The sequence below is a fragment of the Stegostoma tigrinum genome, chromosome 3, assembly GCF_030684315.1.
Source record: "Stegostoma tigrinum isolate sSteTig4 chromosome 3, sSteTig4.hap1, whole genome shotgun sequence".
Classification (NCBI taxonomy): Eukaryota; Metazoa; Chordata; class Chondrichthyes; order Orectolobiformes; family Stegostomatidae; genus Stegostoma; species Stegostoma tigrinum.
In genome coordinates this window covers 129,302,958-129,320,245 of record NC_081356.1, presented here as the reverse complement: position 1 = coordinate 129,320,245, position 17,288 = coordinate 129,302,958, and the positions used below count along the sequence as shown (strand labels likewise).

Sequence of the window (17,288 nt, the reverse complement as noted above, 5' to 3'; positions counted from 1 at the left end):
CAGCTACATTTAATTGGGCATTGACATCACCATCTCTATATAGCAGTACTGTCTACAAACATTTCCCCCCTGTGATCCCCAGTTAAAGACTTGAAAATGAAGAGCAGTTGGGTGCATCAGAAATCAGGCCATAGATGCCTCAAATACCAATGCACCAAGAAAGTTAACTGACCACCCCCACTTAGAGCCCCAACCCCGACTCTGGGAAACGGTTTGGTCAACCTACCTTCTCTGGTGGTGGGTGAAAGGCAGCCATGCCATTGCGTGTTCCTAACTTTCAGAGGGTGAGTCATGGTCCTGCTGGGTGGAGATAATTGTGGACGGGCCAGCACAACCTTGCGGGGGAGGGTGGTAGGATGGGGGATCGGGAGGCTGCTCACGTGCCAAAGCGGCCGTTGCTCTTGGCGAGACAACAGGTGCGCTCCCAGCGGCCGTTCCCATTCAAATCCTAACGGATCATCCGCGCTCTCAGCGGCCAATCCCATTCAAATCCTAACGGATCATCCGCGCTCCCAGCGACCATTCCCATTCAAATCCTAACGGATCATCCACGCTCTCAGCGGCCAATCCCAATTCAAATCCTAACGGATCATCCGCGCTCCCAGCGGCCGTTCCCATTCAAATCCTAACGGATCATCCGCGCTCCCAGCGACCATTCCCATTCAAATCCTAACGGATCATCCGCGCTCTCAGCGGCCAATCCCATTCAAATCCTAACGGATCATCCGCGCTCCCAGCGACCATTCCCATTCAAATCCTAACGGATCATCCGCGCTCACAGCGACCATTCCCATTCAAATCCTAACGGATCATCCGCGCTCTCAGCGGCCAATTCCAATTCAAATCCTAACGGATCATCCGCGCTCCCAGCGACCATTCCCATTCAAATCCTAACGGATCATCCGCGCTCCCAGCGGCCAATCCCAATTCAAATCCTAACGGATCATCCGCGCTCCCAGCGGCCAATCCCAATTCAAATCCTAACGGATCATCCGCACTCCCAGCGGCCAATCCCATTCAAATCCTAACGGATCATCCGCGCTCTCAGCGACCATTCCCATTCAAATCCTAACGGATCATCCGCGCTCCCAGCGACCATTCCCAATTCAAATCCTAACGGATCATCCGCGCTCCCAGCGGCCAATCCCATTCAAATCCTAATATAAAAAGATCGCCTCGGAAGGCTAGTGCCGGACGCGGAATAAACAATGAAAGGATTCTGGCATATCCCTTAAAGCCAAATGAGTGACTTAACTTTTGTCAGCATTCGAGTAACGTTTCGTGTGTGACATTAAAAGTTTACTTCTTTTAGAAAATCACTTTGTTTTAGTCGTCGATCGTTTACAATAGCGTCAACTCCTTCGTTACGATCCAAGGAAATAGTTTTATTTTGGTGTGTGTCGTGGGGGGAAGGAGATCCATTGTTTACTCGAGCTGGTTTTTCAGTTGACAACGGTTGCAGAGCAATGGAAAGCTTTCTGTCCACCCCAGGAAAAAAATACACGGCGGCAAAACAAAATATTTTTTTAAAAACAGCTTAAGTTTTGACGTATTTATTTGTGGATGTTAGTGTGCTGTTCGTGAGACGCCTCGTATTAAAATTTCAGCTCCTTTCTCGGACTCCTCAATGGAGTTTTACCGGTCAAACTAGGCTTGATGGAAAAGGAGAAATGATGATTGGCGAAAGGGCGGTGTCTTCGGGTAATTGACGGGAATATTACCCAATAGAAAATATCGTTGCCCCTGGCGACGGCGTCGAAACACTAATCGCAGTTGTCTCATTGGTGGAGGCACCCGCCATCAGGTTAGGTTGAGCCCTGTGTCAGTGGAACAATCCAGCAAGTTATTTCTTGGTTGGAGAAAGAAAGAGATCTCTCTAAAGTTGAAACCAAGGAGCCATTAGGAGCAATCCCCAAGGGGAATCGGGCTTCCATTTATAGCACGGACCTATTGTAAATGTGGAGAAGCAGCACTAATTCTTCAAATCCGCATTGGATTTGGGGAAAATTCGGTATGTACAAGATTAGCGGAAAAATGCATTCCATCGTGTTTTAACGAACTGTGTTTCCACTCCTTTCACTTAATATTTTAAACTGCGCTAAAAGGCAATACTGACCTTTTATTTTTAAGGGGTGGGGATGGTGCTTTGGATTTTGTCCGGCCTAGGTGTTGTGTGATGTTTCAATTTTCCCTTATCTTTAGTGCTGTAAAACAACGGTTGAAAATCAAACCGTGGTTAAGTACTTTTTTTATTGCCCTACATTTGAAAATGAAGCCTTTAAACCGCACCCAAGCGTTTGCAATCCAGGCATCCCATCAATCAAACAAAACGAGCCTTGTCTCTGTGTTTGTCTCCTTTTCCAGATGTAGTTTGTTTGCAATTTGGTGTAAAACCTATAAACGGGATAGCTTTTCAGAATGCAACTTTCCATTCAGTTTCGAATGTGTATTCCATCTCTAGATAATCGATTCTGAACGTGGTATACTTTTGAAAATGTTTTTAAAATTTTGTGCGTCGTAGGTGTAATGGGAACATTTAGAAATTTAATTCATTAAAGTAGAGAGACTTCGGTAGCCCTTGAAAGTTGTAGTGAATACTTGCTTATAAAGATAGAAATGTAAACATCTGAAATTTTGCGAGCGTGGTAAATTTGGTGGAGTTCTTTTATAAGCTGAGACATGGATTCATTTTACAATTGAAAATGAATAGAGGATTTGTTATTAGTATGGTTATTGTAAAAGGTTATGGTTTTTATGAGCATTTCTTGAGAGTAACATTTAAAGTAATAATACTAGTGCAATCACTCTAAGAATGCTGTAGAAATTTACATTTTCTGTTGGGCACATTTGTAATAATTGAAAATTAATTACTTTATGTTGTGTGAAAGTTTTTATTCTAGACTACAGTATATTATAAAAATGTTTTGAGGTATTGGAACACATTTTGTAAAATGCTTCACAGTAAATGCAATGTTGTCTTTCTTTCCATGTATTTATTTTCAGTATAGCGCTGTTCATTTATTGTGAGAATGCTATCTGTGACAAGTAGGTTTAAAAGAAGTCTCTTATATGAATTATAAATCTGTTTTTGTTGTGCATGACGTGTTTCTGTTAGGATAAATTGTTGCTGAACATTACAATTAACAAATATGCACTAGTCCAGATGCTTATCATTGAAAAGCACGTAAGGTCAAAAATTATTAATTCGTATGAAATTTTTTCATATAAATGCGATTCTCTTCCAAATAAGTTCTGACAACTATTTTCCAAAAAAAAACCCAAAAGGGCCCCCAATCAAATAAGCAACTGGTACTAGAAAGTTATTGAGTGGAATCAAGTTAAGAATTTACCTTCTTACCTCACAATACCTTATGTGGAACTACGGTAGTTTGATGAGTACTTTATTTTATCTTTCAGGTGGTTTTGTTGGAACAGCTTGCGTGATTTTGGGAGACATTTAAAGACATGGCTACAGTGAACTTCTTGCTGAAGCACTTGACCAGTTGGCCCCTGGCTATTTCACTACCATTTCAAGTTTACTATTGTGCTGCTGTGGGAATATAAACAATGCAGAGGCAAGCTGATCAAGTGAAACGCCGTTCAAACACCAACCCTTCCCTCCGAATTAGGAATGTGGATATTGCCAGGGGAAGAACTGGATATGGATTCACGCTTTCTGGCCAAGCTCCCTGTGTCCTTAGCTGCATTCTGAAAGGAAGCCCAGCACATTATGTTGGGCTTCGACCTGGCAATCGGATACTTAATGTTAATGACATCAATGTCTCTAAAGCTTCTCATGAAGATGTTGTAAAATTGATAGGACAATGCTCAGGTGTACTACGACTTGTCATTGCCGAGAGTAGTAACCATTCTGATACAGGTTCTAGTGATGAGGAACTTTATTTCAATGAAGGCAAGGTGGCTTGGATGAACAGTAAACCAAAGTCAAAATTGATGGGCCTAAACAGAGCTGAAAAAGTGGTTGCTGATGTCCAGTCAGGTGGTATTTTTAAGATGCTTTTTGACAATTCCAATAATTCTGCCAAATGTGGCAAGACTTGTATACAACAACAAGGACAATTGACTGAAAAACCCAGTGGATTTCCACCCAGATCTAGAACTGCAAAAGCAAACCACAATTCACTTTCTGAAGAAGAAGTAATGAAGGTGTTGAATGATGACTCTGTTTTTGTCAATGGCCTTGAAAACCAAGAAGGTTTTGTTTTAGATGCTAGCATTTTGAATGTTGGAATGGTAGTAGGCTACTTGGGTTCCATCGAATTGCCTTCAACAAGTTCAAATCTGGAAAATGATAGTTTACAGGCCATCCGTGGCTGCATGCGACGTCTGCGTGCTGAGCAGAAGATTCATTCCCTTGTCCTAATGAAGATAATGCATGACTGCATTAAATTATTCAGTGACAAAAATATTGTTTTAGCTGTGTATCCTGCAGAAAAACTGGCCTTCAGTGCTGTGTGCCCAGATGACCGAAGATTCTTTGGATTGGTCACCATGCAAATGTTTGATGACCATAGCCTTGCTAGTGAAAATGATGGTGGGCTGAGGACCTCGTGTCATGTCTTCATGGTAGATCCAGATCTCTGTCAGCACAAAATTCATCAGGGTATTGCCAGGCGATTTAGTATTGAGTGCACTCCAGATACTGGTGGCTGCTTGGAGTTTCCCCCTTCCTCTCAACCTGTTCTTCAGTTTGTGTCTGTGTTGTACAAGGACATGGGGGAGTCATTTGAAAATGTGCGTGCCAGAGCTTTTCTCGATGGGGACCTATCTGACAGTCAGCAGAACAATAGTACTGGCAGTAACAGTGATAGTGGAATTGGATATTATAGCCAGGAGGAAAAGAATAACAGAGTTTTAGTTGTCGACCTGGGTACCAATTCAAACAAACATGCCCCCCATGGTGCCTGGGGTAATGTCCAGACTAAAGGACAGATGCAGGGTACCTCTCAGTGGAATGGTGGTCGTACTGACATGGAAGGCAAATTCCATGCATCCCGACTTTCAGATTTGGCACAAGCTGATTGTACTTTGCATAATGGTAGCAGACATCTCAGTCCTTCTGCTCGGCTTGATGTTCCAGGAACGTCTCCGTGGTCTATGTTTACTTCAGCTAAGAAATCCGATATAGCGAGCAGTACTCCGTCTGCAACTCTGAGATGGCTTCCGCTTCACATTCGTAAGGACTGGCAGTACTGTAGCAGCAGTGATCAGGAATCCTATGCAGAATCCACAGATGGACTGTCCAGTGTGAATTGTAGTACACTGAAGCAGGATCTTCCCCCTCCAATGAGCAAGATTCAGACAGAAAAGTATCGAGTTGGTAGTGGTTTAGGCCAGCCTTTTTGCAGTGTAGCTCAGAAGAATGAACTGACAAGTAAATTGTTTGGAATTGAAAAAATGTTTGGGATACAACAAAATAACAAGAAAAGCAAAGACAAAAAGGTAAGGTTGTGACATCATAAATGTTAGTGCTCAACATTTTGTATTTTGTAGTATTATGTCCCTGATAAGTTATCGAAAGTGAACTGACTTTTCCTCTTGTGCTTTGCAGAATTTCATTTTAAGAATGCTGAATTAGCATGTTTCAACTTTATCCTTTGCAGCTACCAAAGGTGCTTCATAATTGCAAGGATGAAACAGTCATTCATCTAGTTTGGGCTTCAACTAACTTGTTGCATGTGCTTGTAAAAATTCTCAATTACACTACTCTTGACATGCTACAGAATACATCAACCTTTCCTTAAAGTTGATTTGTCTTCCCTTTGCAGTAAAAAGCGTTTACAAAGGCATTAAGTCGTTGTGAAGTCGGCTGACGGAAGCAGGGTGTCCATGGTATGTGCGTACATACTGAAGATACTACATTTGTAGTGCACCAAAGTTTTTATATGCACTGCAGACATTGTTGCAATACCTTTACTCTATGTTGAATAGGTGTATCAAAACATTCCCATGAACTGACACGGAGTTTATCTGAACTCTTTTTAATACATTGTAAGAAATTGATATATCCACTGCATGTAAATTATGTAATTGACAGATTAACACAATATATTGAGATAATATACCATTTCCTTTTTCTTGTTCAGTAACTTTAATATGTTTTAAAACACTATTTTGTTGTAGTTGAAGAGGTGAGTTATAGTATAAGGTTAATTGCGGTGGAGATTAATTGGATGGTAATGTTTAGGATACTACAGTAACATTTTTATCGTGCATGGGGTAGGGAAACTCTGACTTGTTTTAAGTATTTCAAACTATAAGAACCACACAGGTACTTGTTTCTATGGTCAGCTTAACATATACATTTCAACAAAAGTGAGATGTTAAGTTTGCTTCTGATTCAAGGGAGGAAGGTAGTGGTTCAGGAAATAACATGAACCTGCAGTATTTAAAGGTCTGGAGAAGGTAAAGCAGCATCTTCAAAGTCTGCCTACAGTAAAATAGTTAACATCCACCAACCTAAGGTGCACATTTTGTTCAGGGTACAGGTATCCCAGGCTTTAAACATTCTCATAGGGAACAGCCGCTTCAAGAAGTCAAAAGGTTAGGCCAAGGATGGTTACAGCAGTCTGTGCAAGATAGAAACAAGGCCACAAACCTTAGAGCAATAGCATGTGCAGCAAGATATCAGAGGTCTATGCCTATACCTTCCAGCAAGGTTCAGTAATAAACATGGCTATCAATTACAATGACTCCCTTTCACATGGTGCTGAAGTGTTTGAATTATTTACCATCACTAATTATGAGGTTAAGAACTGGAGGACACTTATTTAAGGTGACAGCTTGACTAAAGAGCAGATGCAGCGTGATTAGGATCTGGAATGCACTGCCTGAGAACGCTGGTGGCAGCAGATTTGATCATGGCTTTCTAAAGTTAGTTGGATAAGCACCTGCATTGAGGGAAAAACAATCCATGCTACAGGGAAAGGTGTGAGATTTGCTGAGTTGCTCTTACAGACAGCCACACAGACTTGATGGGTCAAATGGCCTCGTTCTGTGATGCAATCATTCTATGTTTCTAGGTATTATAATGACATTCGTACCTCTGAGCCTTGGTCTGGAGGTACACTTTCACAGCTTGTGATACAATCTTCCCACAGAGGTCCTTCAGCTACTGTCATTACTGCTGACTGACCCCAGCCATTTTCAAGCAGCTACAGTTGTGCCAATGTATCGATGTATAGCATTTCTTCACAGGGAGTATACATTCACAGCTATCCTGAAAGAAACAGTCACTACCGCCTATGTTATGAACTCCCATCAAAATGTGAGCAATATTTTCATTGGGGAAAAGGAGGAGGAGAGGGGACCTAATTGAGGTATACAAGATAATGAGAGGCATAGATAGAGTTGATAGCCAGAGACTATTTCCCAGGGCAGAAATGGCTAGCACGAGGGGTCATAGTTTTAAGCTGGTTAGTGGAAAGTATAGAGGGGATGTCAGAGGCGGGTTCTTTACACAGAGAGTTGTGAGAGCATGGAATGCGTTGCCAGCAGCAGTTGTGGAAGCAAGGTCATTGGGGTCATTTAAGAGACTGCTGGACATGTACATGGTCACAGAAATTTGAGGGTGCATACATGAGGATCAATGGTCGGCACAACATTGTGGGCTGAAGGGCCTGTTCTGTGCTGTACTGTTCTATGTTCTATGTTCTATATTCAAGTTGCATTATTGGCCCAAGTAACAGGCCAGAAAGTTATGGAAGTTGAGTCATTGAATATATCTGAAGCAAAGTTAACAAATTCTCAAACTACAAGGGGAGTTGAGCATTTTGTGAAATAAACAGGAAAGTGGATTGGATGCCAGAATCGGATTAGCCATGTCCTTAGTGAATGACAGAGTGGATTTGAGGGCCCATAGCCTAGTCTTGCCTGTATTTCTTATCATGCCAAAAAATGTGAGAGCTAAAACTGGCCATTCAGCCCGTCAAGTCTGCCACACCATTAAATGCAATCATGGCCAGTTTGATAATCTTCAACTCCACTTTCCTACCTTTTTCCTATAAACCTCGAATCCCTTACTGATAAAAATCTGCCCTTCTGAGCCTTGAGTATACTTAGCAATACACAACCTCAGCAGCCCCGGGCAGTAAATAAATTGCACAGGTTTATTGCCTCTGAATGAAGAAATTCCTCCTCCTTTCTGCCTTAAATTTGCAACCCTTTGTTCTGAGATTATGCTTGTTCTGGAATCTGCCATAAGGAGAGACAGTCTTTTCATATCTATCCTGTTCAGTGCCCTAAGAATCTTGTATGCATCAATAAGGTCGCTTCTTATTCTTCTAGTCTTCAGATCACCCCTTAACCTTCTAAATTTTAGAGAAAAAAGGCATAATTTGTGTAATCGCTTCTCATGATTTAACACTTGAAATCCAGCTATCGTCATTGTAAACGCATTTTGTACTCCCTCCAAGGCCAATATATCCTTCAATAGGATTGTGGCTGATCTGGCATTCCTCATGTATCACCTGCAAACTTTGTGACAGTACATTCACGTTCCTCATCATAATATATCATGTAAATTGTTGTGACCGTAGCACTGATCACGTAGTTACAGGTTGCCATCCTGGAAATTGCCCCCGACTCCAACTCTGTGCCTTCTATTGGTTAGCCAAACCGCTAACTAATGCGAAAATATACTACCGACAATACCAAAGGCTCTTGTTTTATTCAGCAGCCTAATGCATGGTACCAAATCAATCATAGAATCTTAAATCATAAAATCATAGAATTTTACAGTAGGGAAGGAGGCCATTCGACTCATTATAACTGTACAGACTCTCGAAAGAGTTACCTAGCAATTCCCATTGTCCAGCCTTCTATCCGTAGCACACTAAATTAATCACTTTCAAATATATACCCAGCTCTCTTTTGCACCCTCCAATGCAATTTGCCTCCATCAGTCTTCCAGGTAATACGTTCCAAATCCTAACAATTATCTGAGTTAAGTTTCTTGTTAACTCACTCCTAGCTTTCTTGCTGACAGTCTTGAAATTGTGACCTCTGGTTACGGATGTATCAACTAGAAGAGGCTGAATATCTTTCTTTACCCAGTCAAAATTGTTTATTAAATTTGAACATCTCAATATGCCTTCTGAAAATCTAAATATATTACATCTGTGACGTCCATTTTATCTGTTCTGCTTGTTAGTTCCTCAAAAAATTCTAGTTAGTTTGTCATGAATGTCCTGTTGTATTATTTGGTTTTGAATTCCATTATTGCCATCAAGAATCATGCAGATGTGAGTACAATTTTTAAAAGAACTTACAGGAACAGCTGGATTTTCAGGACATTTAACTTAATTTTAGAAGGCATCCAAGATTCTGTAAAACCTCTGAACACTGCTGGACTTTATATAATCTGAAGTTAGTTATGCTGTATTGCAAACCAAGGGTATAAGATGGTTCTCCCGTGAGTGTCTAACAATTGGATTTTTGTTAGTTGAAATGACTGCAATATGGATTCTTCTGTGTTCATAAAAATTTGAAAATATCAAAGCAAAATTGACAGGATAATTGCACCTTGTTGTGCACTGTCATTCTACTTCAGTGAAGCAATGAAATTTATTTATAGTCTTGCCTTGGTTATAATTTATATCTGTAAAGGGAAACTTTAAGACATAATCTTCTGCTTTCTTCAGTTCAGATGATCTTTTGTTTGGTTTAAGATTGATTGTATGCAATGTACATCTAGTGTTGCTAAATATGCATTTTTCTAACTGTCATAGCTAACTATCGATTGACATTCTTTATTGGACCCCTTAAATGTGATGATTGGTCAGGGTAGTTGTTCAGTGTTGTTTAGAACAAGTGTGTGCTTTCCTGGATAAATGACGAAGAAACTGAGCAAAGTAGGCCGAAATTCCCTGGTGTTTAGAAGAATGAGAGGTAATCTATTAGAATGCATTAAATTTTTTAATCAGATACTGAGAAAAGTTTTCCTTTGGCTCTAGCTTGGAAATCTGCAACATGGTGAGGTGGTCAAAGTCTGGAAATAAGTGATTGATCATTTAGGACTGAGGTGAGGAGGTTCTTTACTCAAAGGGCTATGAATCTTTAAAATCCTCCAAGCTGTAGAACTTAGTTGATGAGTATATTCAAGATAGAAATCAGTAGATTTTGGGTATTGAGGACATTAAGAGAAATTAGGATAATGTGGGAAGACGTGTAGCCTTTCTGTCTTCTGATTGAATAATGGAACAGGCTTGAAGGACCATATTGCCTACTTGAGTTCCAATTTCTTACATGTGAAGTTACAATTATAGAAATATTGCTTGGGGAGGGTAGGTTGAGTGGAGGAGAGGATGAATTGTTTTTAGGATGTGTATCAAAAAGTGACAATCACTTAGCTGCACCAAATTTGGCTGGTGCCCCTGTACTGTTGTCCCTTCTGAGAATGATCAGTTCATCACCGGTTCCACAGCTGAGGGAGCAAAGGTTCCTGACTATATGGTAGTACAGAATGGAGAGGAGCTAGTTTGTGAGAGGAATGAAATAATTACAGTATTTCACTATTATAGCTTAGTCACTATTTTTTATGTAATTACATGGGTAAGTTTTCTTTAGAGTGTTCTTTAGGTAGTTGCTCTTTAGAGTGCATTTTCTCTATTGGTCCTTCAAAATTTCTATTTCTTAAGAAATTTTCCAGTATGTTTTTCAAAACAGTTTATGTAAGGAATCCGCATTCTATCCATAGTATATTTACAAAGAAATCTAACTCACCTCTAATTACTTTGGGATTACTTTTAAAAATTGTCTTCTTATTACAGTTATAACCTGCCATACCGTTGAAAAACTTTATCAGATCACTCTTCGATTTTTCTGCTGTAATATGGAAACAAAATAGCTCAAACCTGTCAAGTCTCTCTTCATAAACAGTCAGCAGTAAATGCAATTAACTTGAACTTTGTCTTTGAATATTCATAACTTCAGTGAATCAGGTTGTGCTACTTAACTAAAGTAATGCCTATAGATGTGCTCTGCATTCAAACACTGTATTCAAAACAATTTGTGTTTGGATTGGAGGGAATGAGAACTGATTAGTAAAGCATGGTTGGGAACTGATTAGAAACTGTTCAATCTAGGGCATGAGTGTTAAAATCAAACTATACAGGAAAAATAGCACCATAACTGTCCTTAATTTAATCAGAAGTGGGAACCTTGCAACTGTTGTCCTTGAAATACCTGTGCTAAGTGTTTTGTATTATGAGGGTATCTCAATTTAAATATTCTATCATTATTTACTAAAATAGGGGTTAGGAATACAGTCTTTGTCATTTGATTTTGAGCAAATGTTGAACCAGGTGAACACAGTTCAATTGTATATAATTAGTCATGTTTTTGCCCTTTTCAAGGTTCTTTGAAAACTTGATCACATTTTCATGATATCATGTCCTCTGGAATTTAGTGCATAATTTCACATTTAGGACAATTTCTTTTCTCTTGAGATTAAGTCCCACTAACCAAGCAAGCCTGTGCTGATTCTTATTGAGCTAATTTCTGAAGTTTGCAATTAGTGAGTTTAGACAAAAGCATGTCTTAAGGTTATAGCCTGAATTATTCATGTATTCTGTCTAATTAACTAGCTCTGTAGACTGGCATGCCCGGATGGATAGTGTGTCTGTCAGCAGTATGATGATTTGTGCTAGAAGCATATCAAAAATATCACGCTGAAGAATAAAAGATACTAATGTCAGGAGCAATAAAAATGAATCTTGGATATTGTTATAATTAAAATAAAATGCGTGATTGTGTAGGAATTGCATTGGGAGCCTTTATGATCTCATTAGCTTGGCACCAGGGTATAAGTGAAAATTGTCAGCACTCTTTCAGTTACCAGGAGTGAATTTTATTAGTCATGTTTTTGAAAAATATGTTCATTTGACTGATATCCAATTTATTTTACAAGATGCAAGATAAGCAAGACCTTCAATAATTACTGTGACAAAGGTGCAGTTTAAGGCAAGGGATTCAGTGATCACTATTTAAATAAGTTTTACCTTTTACATATTCCTTCCTACACAATCTTATTAAAATCATGCCTGCTTAAAAAAAAAGCACAGAAAGCAAACTGGAAATGCAACTTTGGACTACATTGTATTTCCATATACTTGCCTTAATCTTGCGTACCTCAATCGGATCTCCCCTCACCCCCTTCTTCTTCCAGTCAGAATCATAGAATTGTTACAGGGCAGAAGGAGGTGCATTGTGAGTTCCCTGGCTCTCTAAATCACCACTTCTGTTCTGGAACCTCACTAGCCCCAGATAGCTTACCTTACACCCTGGGCACTCTTTAAAATCATGACATTGTATCGGCAAAAATGCCACACTTCACAATTTTGACTTTTAAATTTCATCTAACACTTGTTTGCCTGTTCCCTTGATTGGTACCATCCTCACTGCCACAACTCCAAGTTTGTTATGATCAACAATTCTTGAAATTTTATTCTGTATTCTAATATTCGTGGTAGTCGCATGTGAAAAATGCAGTGGTCCTAGTACTGACCTTTTAAGAACACCATTGCCTACCATCCTCCGGTCTGAAACCGTGACTTTGTTTTCTGACTTAAGCCAATTTATTTTGGTATCAAAGTGGACACTGAACCTCCTATTCAATAAAGTTCAATTTTGTTAACCAGGCTTTTATCTAATACTTTGTCAAATATGTTCTTAAAAAAATCTATTAAATTTTTTTCAACCTTCTCAAATATTCATTGAAAATAATTTGGATGAATAAAGTACTTCCTGCCTTTTCTACATCTGTGCAGGCTCCTCTTAATTAACTCCACCTCTGGTAAGTGGCCACTGATTTAGTTTTCCCCCACAACTATTGTTTCTACACACAAAACTAAGATTAATGATAAATTGCTCAGCCTGTAGTTACGAATAAGTCCTTCCACACTCCCTTGAATAGAGATGTCACATCTACAATTTTCAAATCATAATCATTGAGATGTACAGCACAGAGAAAGGTCCTTCGGCCCATTGCATCTGAGCTGATCAAAGGCAACCACCTAACAGATCTATACGCATTTTTCAGGACTTGGCCCATAGCCTTGTATGGCTTGGCATCGCAATTACACACCTAAATACTTCGCAAATATTATGAGGGTTGCTGCCTCTACCATATTTACAAGTTGTGAATTCAAGATTCCTGCTATGCTCTGGATGAAAATGTCTTTCTTCCCATGCCCTGTAAGCTTTCTGTACTTTATCTTAAATTTATGCACCCCCCCCCCCCCCCCGCCCCGGTCATTGATCCCTCCATTGAGGGGAAAAGTTTCTTCCTATCTGTCCTGTCAGTACCCCTCATAATTTTATATATCTCAATTATGCCCACTCTCCATCTTCTCTGTTCTAAGGAAACAGCTCCCAGCTCCATTATGTCCAAACTCTCATCATAACTGAAATTCTTCAGCACTGGTAACATTCTGGTAAATGTCCTTTGCACCCTGTCCAGTGCGGTCACTTCTTTATGTGGATTCCAGAACTTTGTTCAGTACTGTAGCTGTGGCTCAACCAATGTTTTACACTATTTCAGCATAACCTCCCTTTTCATAAACTCGATACATTGGTTAATAAAGGCAAGTATTCCATATGCTGCCTTATTTGCTTTATTCGCTTGTCCTGCTCCTTGAGAGACTGGTGTATATGCACAGCAAGGTCCCTCTGACCCTCGATGTTTTCATGATCCTACTGAATTCCCTTAACTTGTTTGTCCTGACCAACCAGGTTCCTCAGCAGACTGGGTAGCAAGGCTAGACCACATGGAATACAGGGAGATCTAGCCATTTCGATACAGAACTGGCTTGAAGGTGAAAGAGAGGGTGGTGGTAGTGGGTTGCTTTTCAAACTGGAGGCCTGTGACCAGCAGCGTGACACAAGGATCAGTGCCGTGTCCATTGCTTTTCGTCATTTTTTTTATGATTTAGATGTGAGCATAGCAGGTACGGTTAGTAAGTTTGCAGATGACATCAAAATTGGAGGTTTAGTGGACAGCAATGAAGACCTTGATCAGATGGGCTCACGGGATGAGAATTGGCAGATGAAGTTTGTTAGATAAATGTGAGGTGGTGCATTTTGAAAAGGTAAATCCGGGCAGGACTTATGCTTAATGCTAAGGTCATGTGGAGTGTTGCTGAACAAAGAGACTTTGGAGTGCAAGTTCTAGTTTCTTGAAAATGGAATCACAGGTAGACAGGATAGTGAAGAAGGTGTTTGATATGCTTTCTTTGTTGGTCAGTTCATTGAGTATACGAATTGGGAGTTTATGTTGTGGCTACATTGGTTAGGCCACTTTTGGAATACCTTGTGGAGTTCTGATCTCCCTGCTATGGGAAGGATGTTGTGAAACTTGAAAGGGTTCAGAAAAGATTTACAAGGATGTTGCCAGGGTTAGAGGGTTTGAGCTTTAGGGAGATGCTGAATAGGTTGAGGCTGAAGCATTGGAGGCTGAGGAGTGACCATACAGATGTTTATAAAACCATGAGGGGCATGGTAGGGTGAATAGCCAAGTGGTGGGGGTATCCAAAACTAGAGGACGTAGGTTTAAGGTGAGAGGAGAAAGATTTAAAAGAGACCTAAGGGGCAGTTTTTTTCACGCAGTGGGTGATACATGTATGGAATGAGCTGCCAGAGGAAGTGGTGGAGATGGGTACAAGAGCATTTAAAAGGCATCAGTGGGTATATTAATAGGAAGGGTTTGGTGGGAAATGGGCAAAATGCTGGCAAATGGGACTAGATTAATTTAGGATCTCTGGTCGGCAAGGATGAGTTTGTTGAAGGGTCTGTTTCTGTGCTGTACAACTTTATGACTCTAAGTTCCTGATTGCACATGTATCTGGATTGAATTCCATTTGCCACTGATCAGCCCATATGACCAGCCTTTCTTTACTGTCCTATAGTCTAAGGCTGTTCTCTCCACTATTTACCTCCCCCTCCCACCCCAGCCAATTTTTGTATCATCTGTGATCACCATTTGGGACCATCTCTATATTTATGGAAGATTTGAAGACTATGGCAATCTGTTTTACCATCTCCAATGCCACGTTCCACAGCAACGTGGAGAAAAACCGTCCGGGCCAGGTGACTGATTGAATCTAAACGTAGCCAGCCTTTCCAGTACACCAATTTTAACCCCATCCATTTCTTTTACTATTTTCAGTTCTAGTTATATTTAGTCAATATCATCTTCATTGTAAATACTGATACAAGGTATTTCTAAGTTTTCCAGGTTTGCTTTACACTTTACATTTGTCACCTTCATTTCTATTAGGCTGCACTCTGCTTTTTATTAACACTTGCTGTTACTATAGCGATGGAAGATTTTTGGGTGACCCTTTTATGTAAGCTATCATCCTGTCCACATGTTCTGTCTTCGTTAATTTCATTTTCCTTTTCTCAGCCCCCAATTTTAAATTATTTTTTAATAAAAGGTTTCCAGTACACTTACTGGAATGTAAACTAGCAAATGAATCAAGTTTAATTGTATTGACAGACATAATAGTAATATGACCTTGTTTGGGCTGTTTTTCAGTCTGTGATTTGTAGTTTGTTCACGGAAACTAAGAGTTATGCAAGCTTGTTTTCTTATTCATTTTGCAAGTGGGGTGGTGAGACTAAATGCGTTCATACTACAAAACATTGGCACTGCTCTTAAAATTTCTTTGCTTACTTGGCTGGCTTGTCAGTGCATCAGATTTCCACAGTTTTCAAGTTTAGCCTCAGAAAATAATGTTCACATGGTGACTGAGGACTTTTTTGAAAAAGATCAATTTTACCCATGCGTGGGCATTCTCTTTATGGAATGCTTCCTTACTGTATTTTGGATGTAGGATCTCCAGGATCATAAACATCATACAAAGTATGATCCTCATCCCAGTTATATGTAGTAAACTGTTGCACACACGAGATGTAGGAACAGGAGTAAGGCATTCAGCCCCCTAATCTGCTGTGACATTCAGATCATGACTGATCATTTACCATAATACCATGCTATTCCCATATCCTTTGATGTCATCAGTAACTAGAAATCTATCAATTTCTAAGTTGAACTTACTTAATGATTAAATTTTCATAGCCCTCTGCTGTTGAGAATCCACAGATTCACTGCCCTCTGAGCGAAGAAGTTTCTCCTTTATCACAATCCTAAATGGCTTGCTTTTTATTTTAAGAGTATGTCTCTTCGTTCTGTCTACTCTGTATATTTATTTAAGAATTTTGATTTATTTGACAATTGGTTAAAACATTTTTCTTTATGTTTCTTGTTTGAAAACTGTGCGAGGAGAATTTTATGGGGTTTGCAAAGACCAAGAAGTGTCCTGTGCTATGTGGCTGAAATTTTGTTTCCCTCGCAGAGGGTTCAAATTGACATCTTAGCTCAATCATGTATTTATTGCCTATTGGATATCATTATAGCACTATCCTACATGTCATACATTTGCATACCATAAATATGCTGGGAACAGTTAGTCAGGTTAAGAACATGAGGGGCCTAATAGGCAGTGTAGTACTACCCAAATATGGCTCAATTTCAGGGTGTTGTCTCTGAGTCACTTGCAATGCTTTGAGTTCACCAAAATATTTCAATTGTTCCTATTCAGTGTGATCTCAAATATTGTCCTTTACAGTCTGTATGTTCTAGAATCATGTAGACATGCAACAACCAAGAAAATAAAGCCTTGGACAAATTTAGGAAAGGATTGAGAAATTCTTGTCTGGGACCCAAAGATAAGTCAATTTCTAGAAGCTCAATTTAGAGAACAGCTTTAGTATCGTAAAATATCCTGGAAACATTATTAAAAACTAATACTAAACTGCATATCAGACCAGATGATTAAAAGCTTGATCAAAGTGGTAGGTGTTTATGTAGCATCTTTTGAAGGGCGATTTATTAAAAAAAGGAGAAAGGAATTTCAAAGCTTAGGCCTAGGCATGGTCACAAATGGTAGAGTGATTGACACTGAGGTGCCGTGATGAAAGGAAGTTATATCTCTCAAATGCACACAAGAATTGGGAGTGGGTCATACAGCTCCCATTGAACCTTCCTCACCATTCATTAAAGTTTATGCCCTCAAGACCACATTCCCATCTGCCCCTGTAATCCTTGACTCCTTAATTGATCAAAAATCTAACACAACATTGATTATATAATTTTTTTAATGCATTCACAGGATGAATGGTGAGTGGGCAGGTAAGTGGAGCTGAGTCTCAAAGATCTTATTAAATGACGGCGCAGGCTCGAGGGGCGAGATGGCCTACTTCTGCTC

General features: G+C 39.7%; 1 protein-coding gene across 3 annotated transcripts in view; it reads left to right on the top strand.

Annotated features, from left to right (window-relative positions):
* The first annotated feature begins 1,826 nt into the window (after positions 1-1,826).
* Positions 1,827-17,288, top strand: part of rgs12b (regulator of G protein signaling 12b) — a 246,225-nt gene continuing 230,763 nt past the window's right edge. For all 3 annotated transcript variants that reach the window (XM_059644885.1, XM_059644886.1, XM_059644887.1), the window contains exons 1-2: positions 1,827-2,011; positions 3,418-5,463. In XM_059644885.1, the coding sequence (XP_059500868.1) occupies positions 3,568-5,463 (1,896 nt within the window). In that variant the 5' untranslated portion in view covers positions 1,827-2,011; positions 3,418-3,567. The remainder of the gene's footprint in view (positions 2,012-3,417; positions 5,464-17,288) is intronic.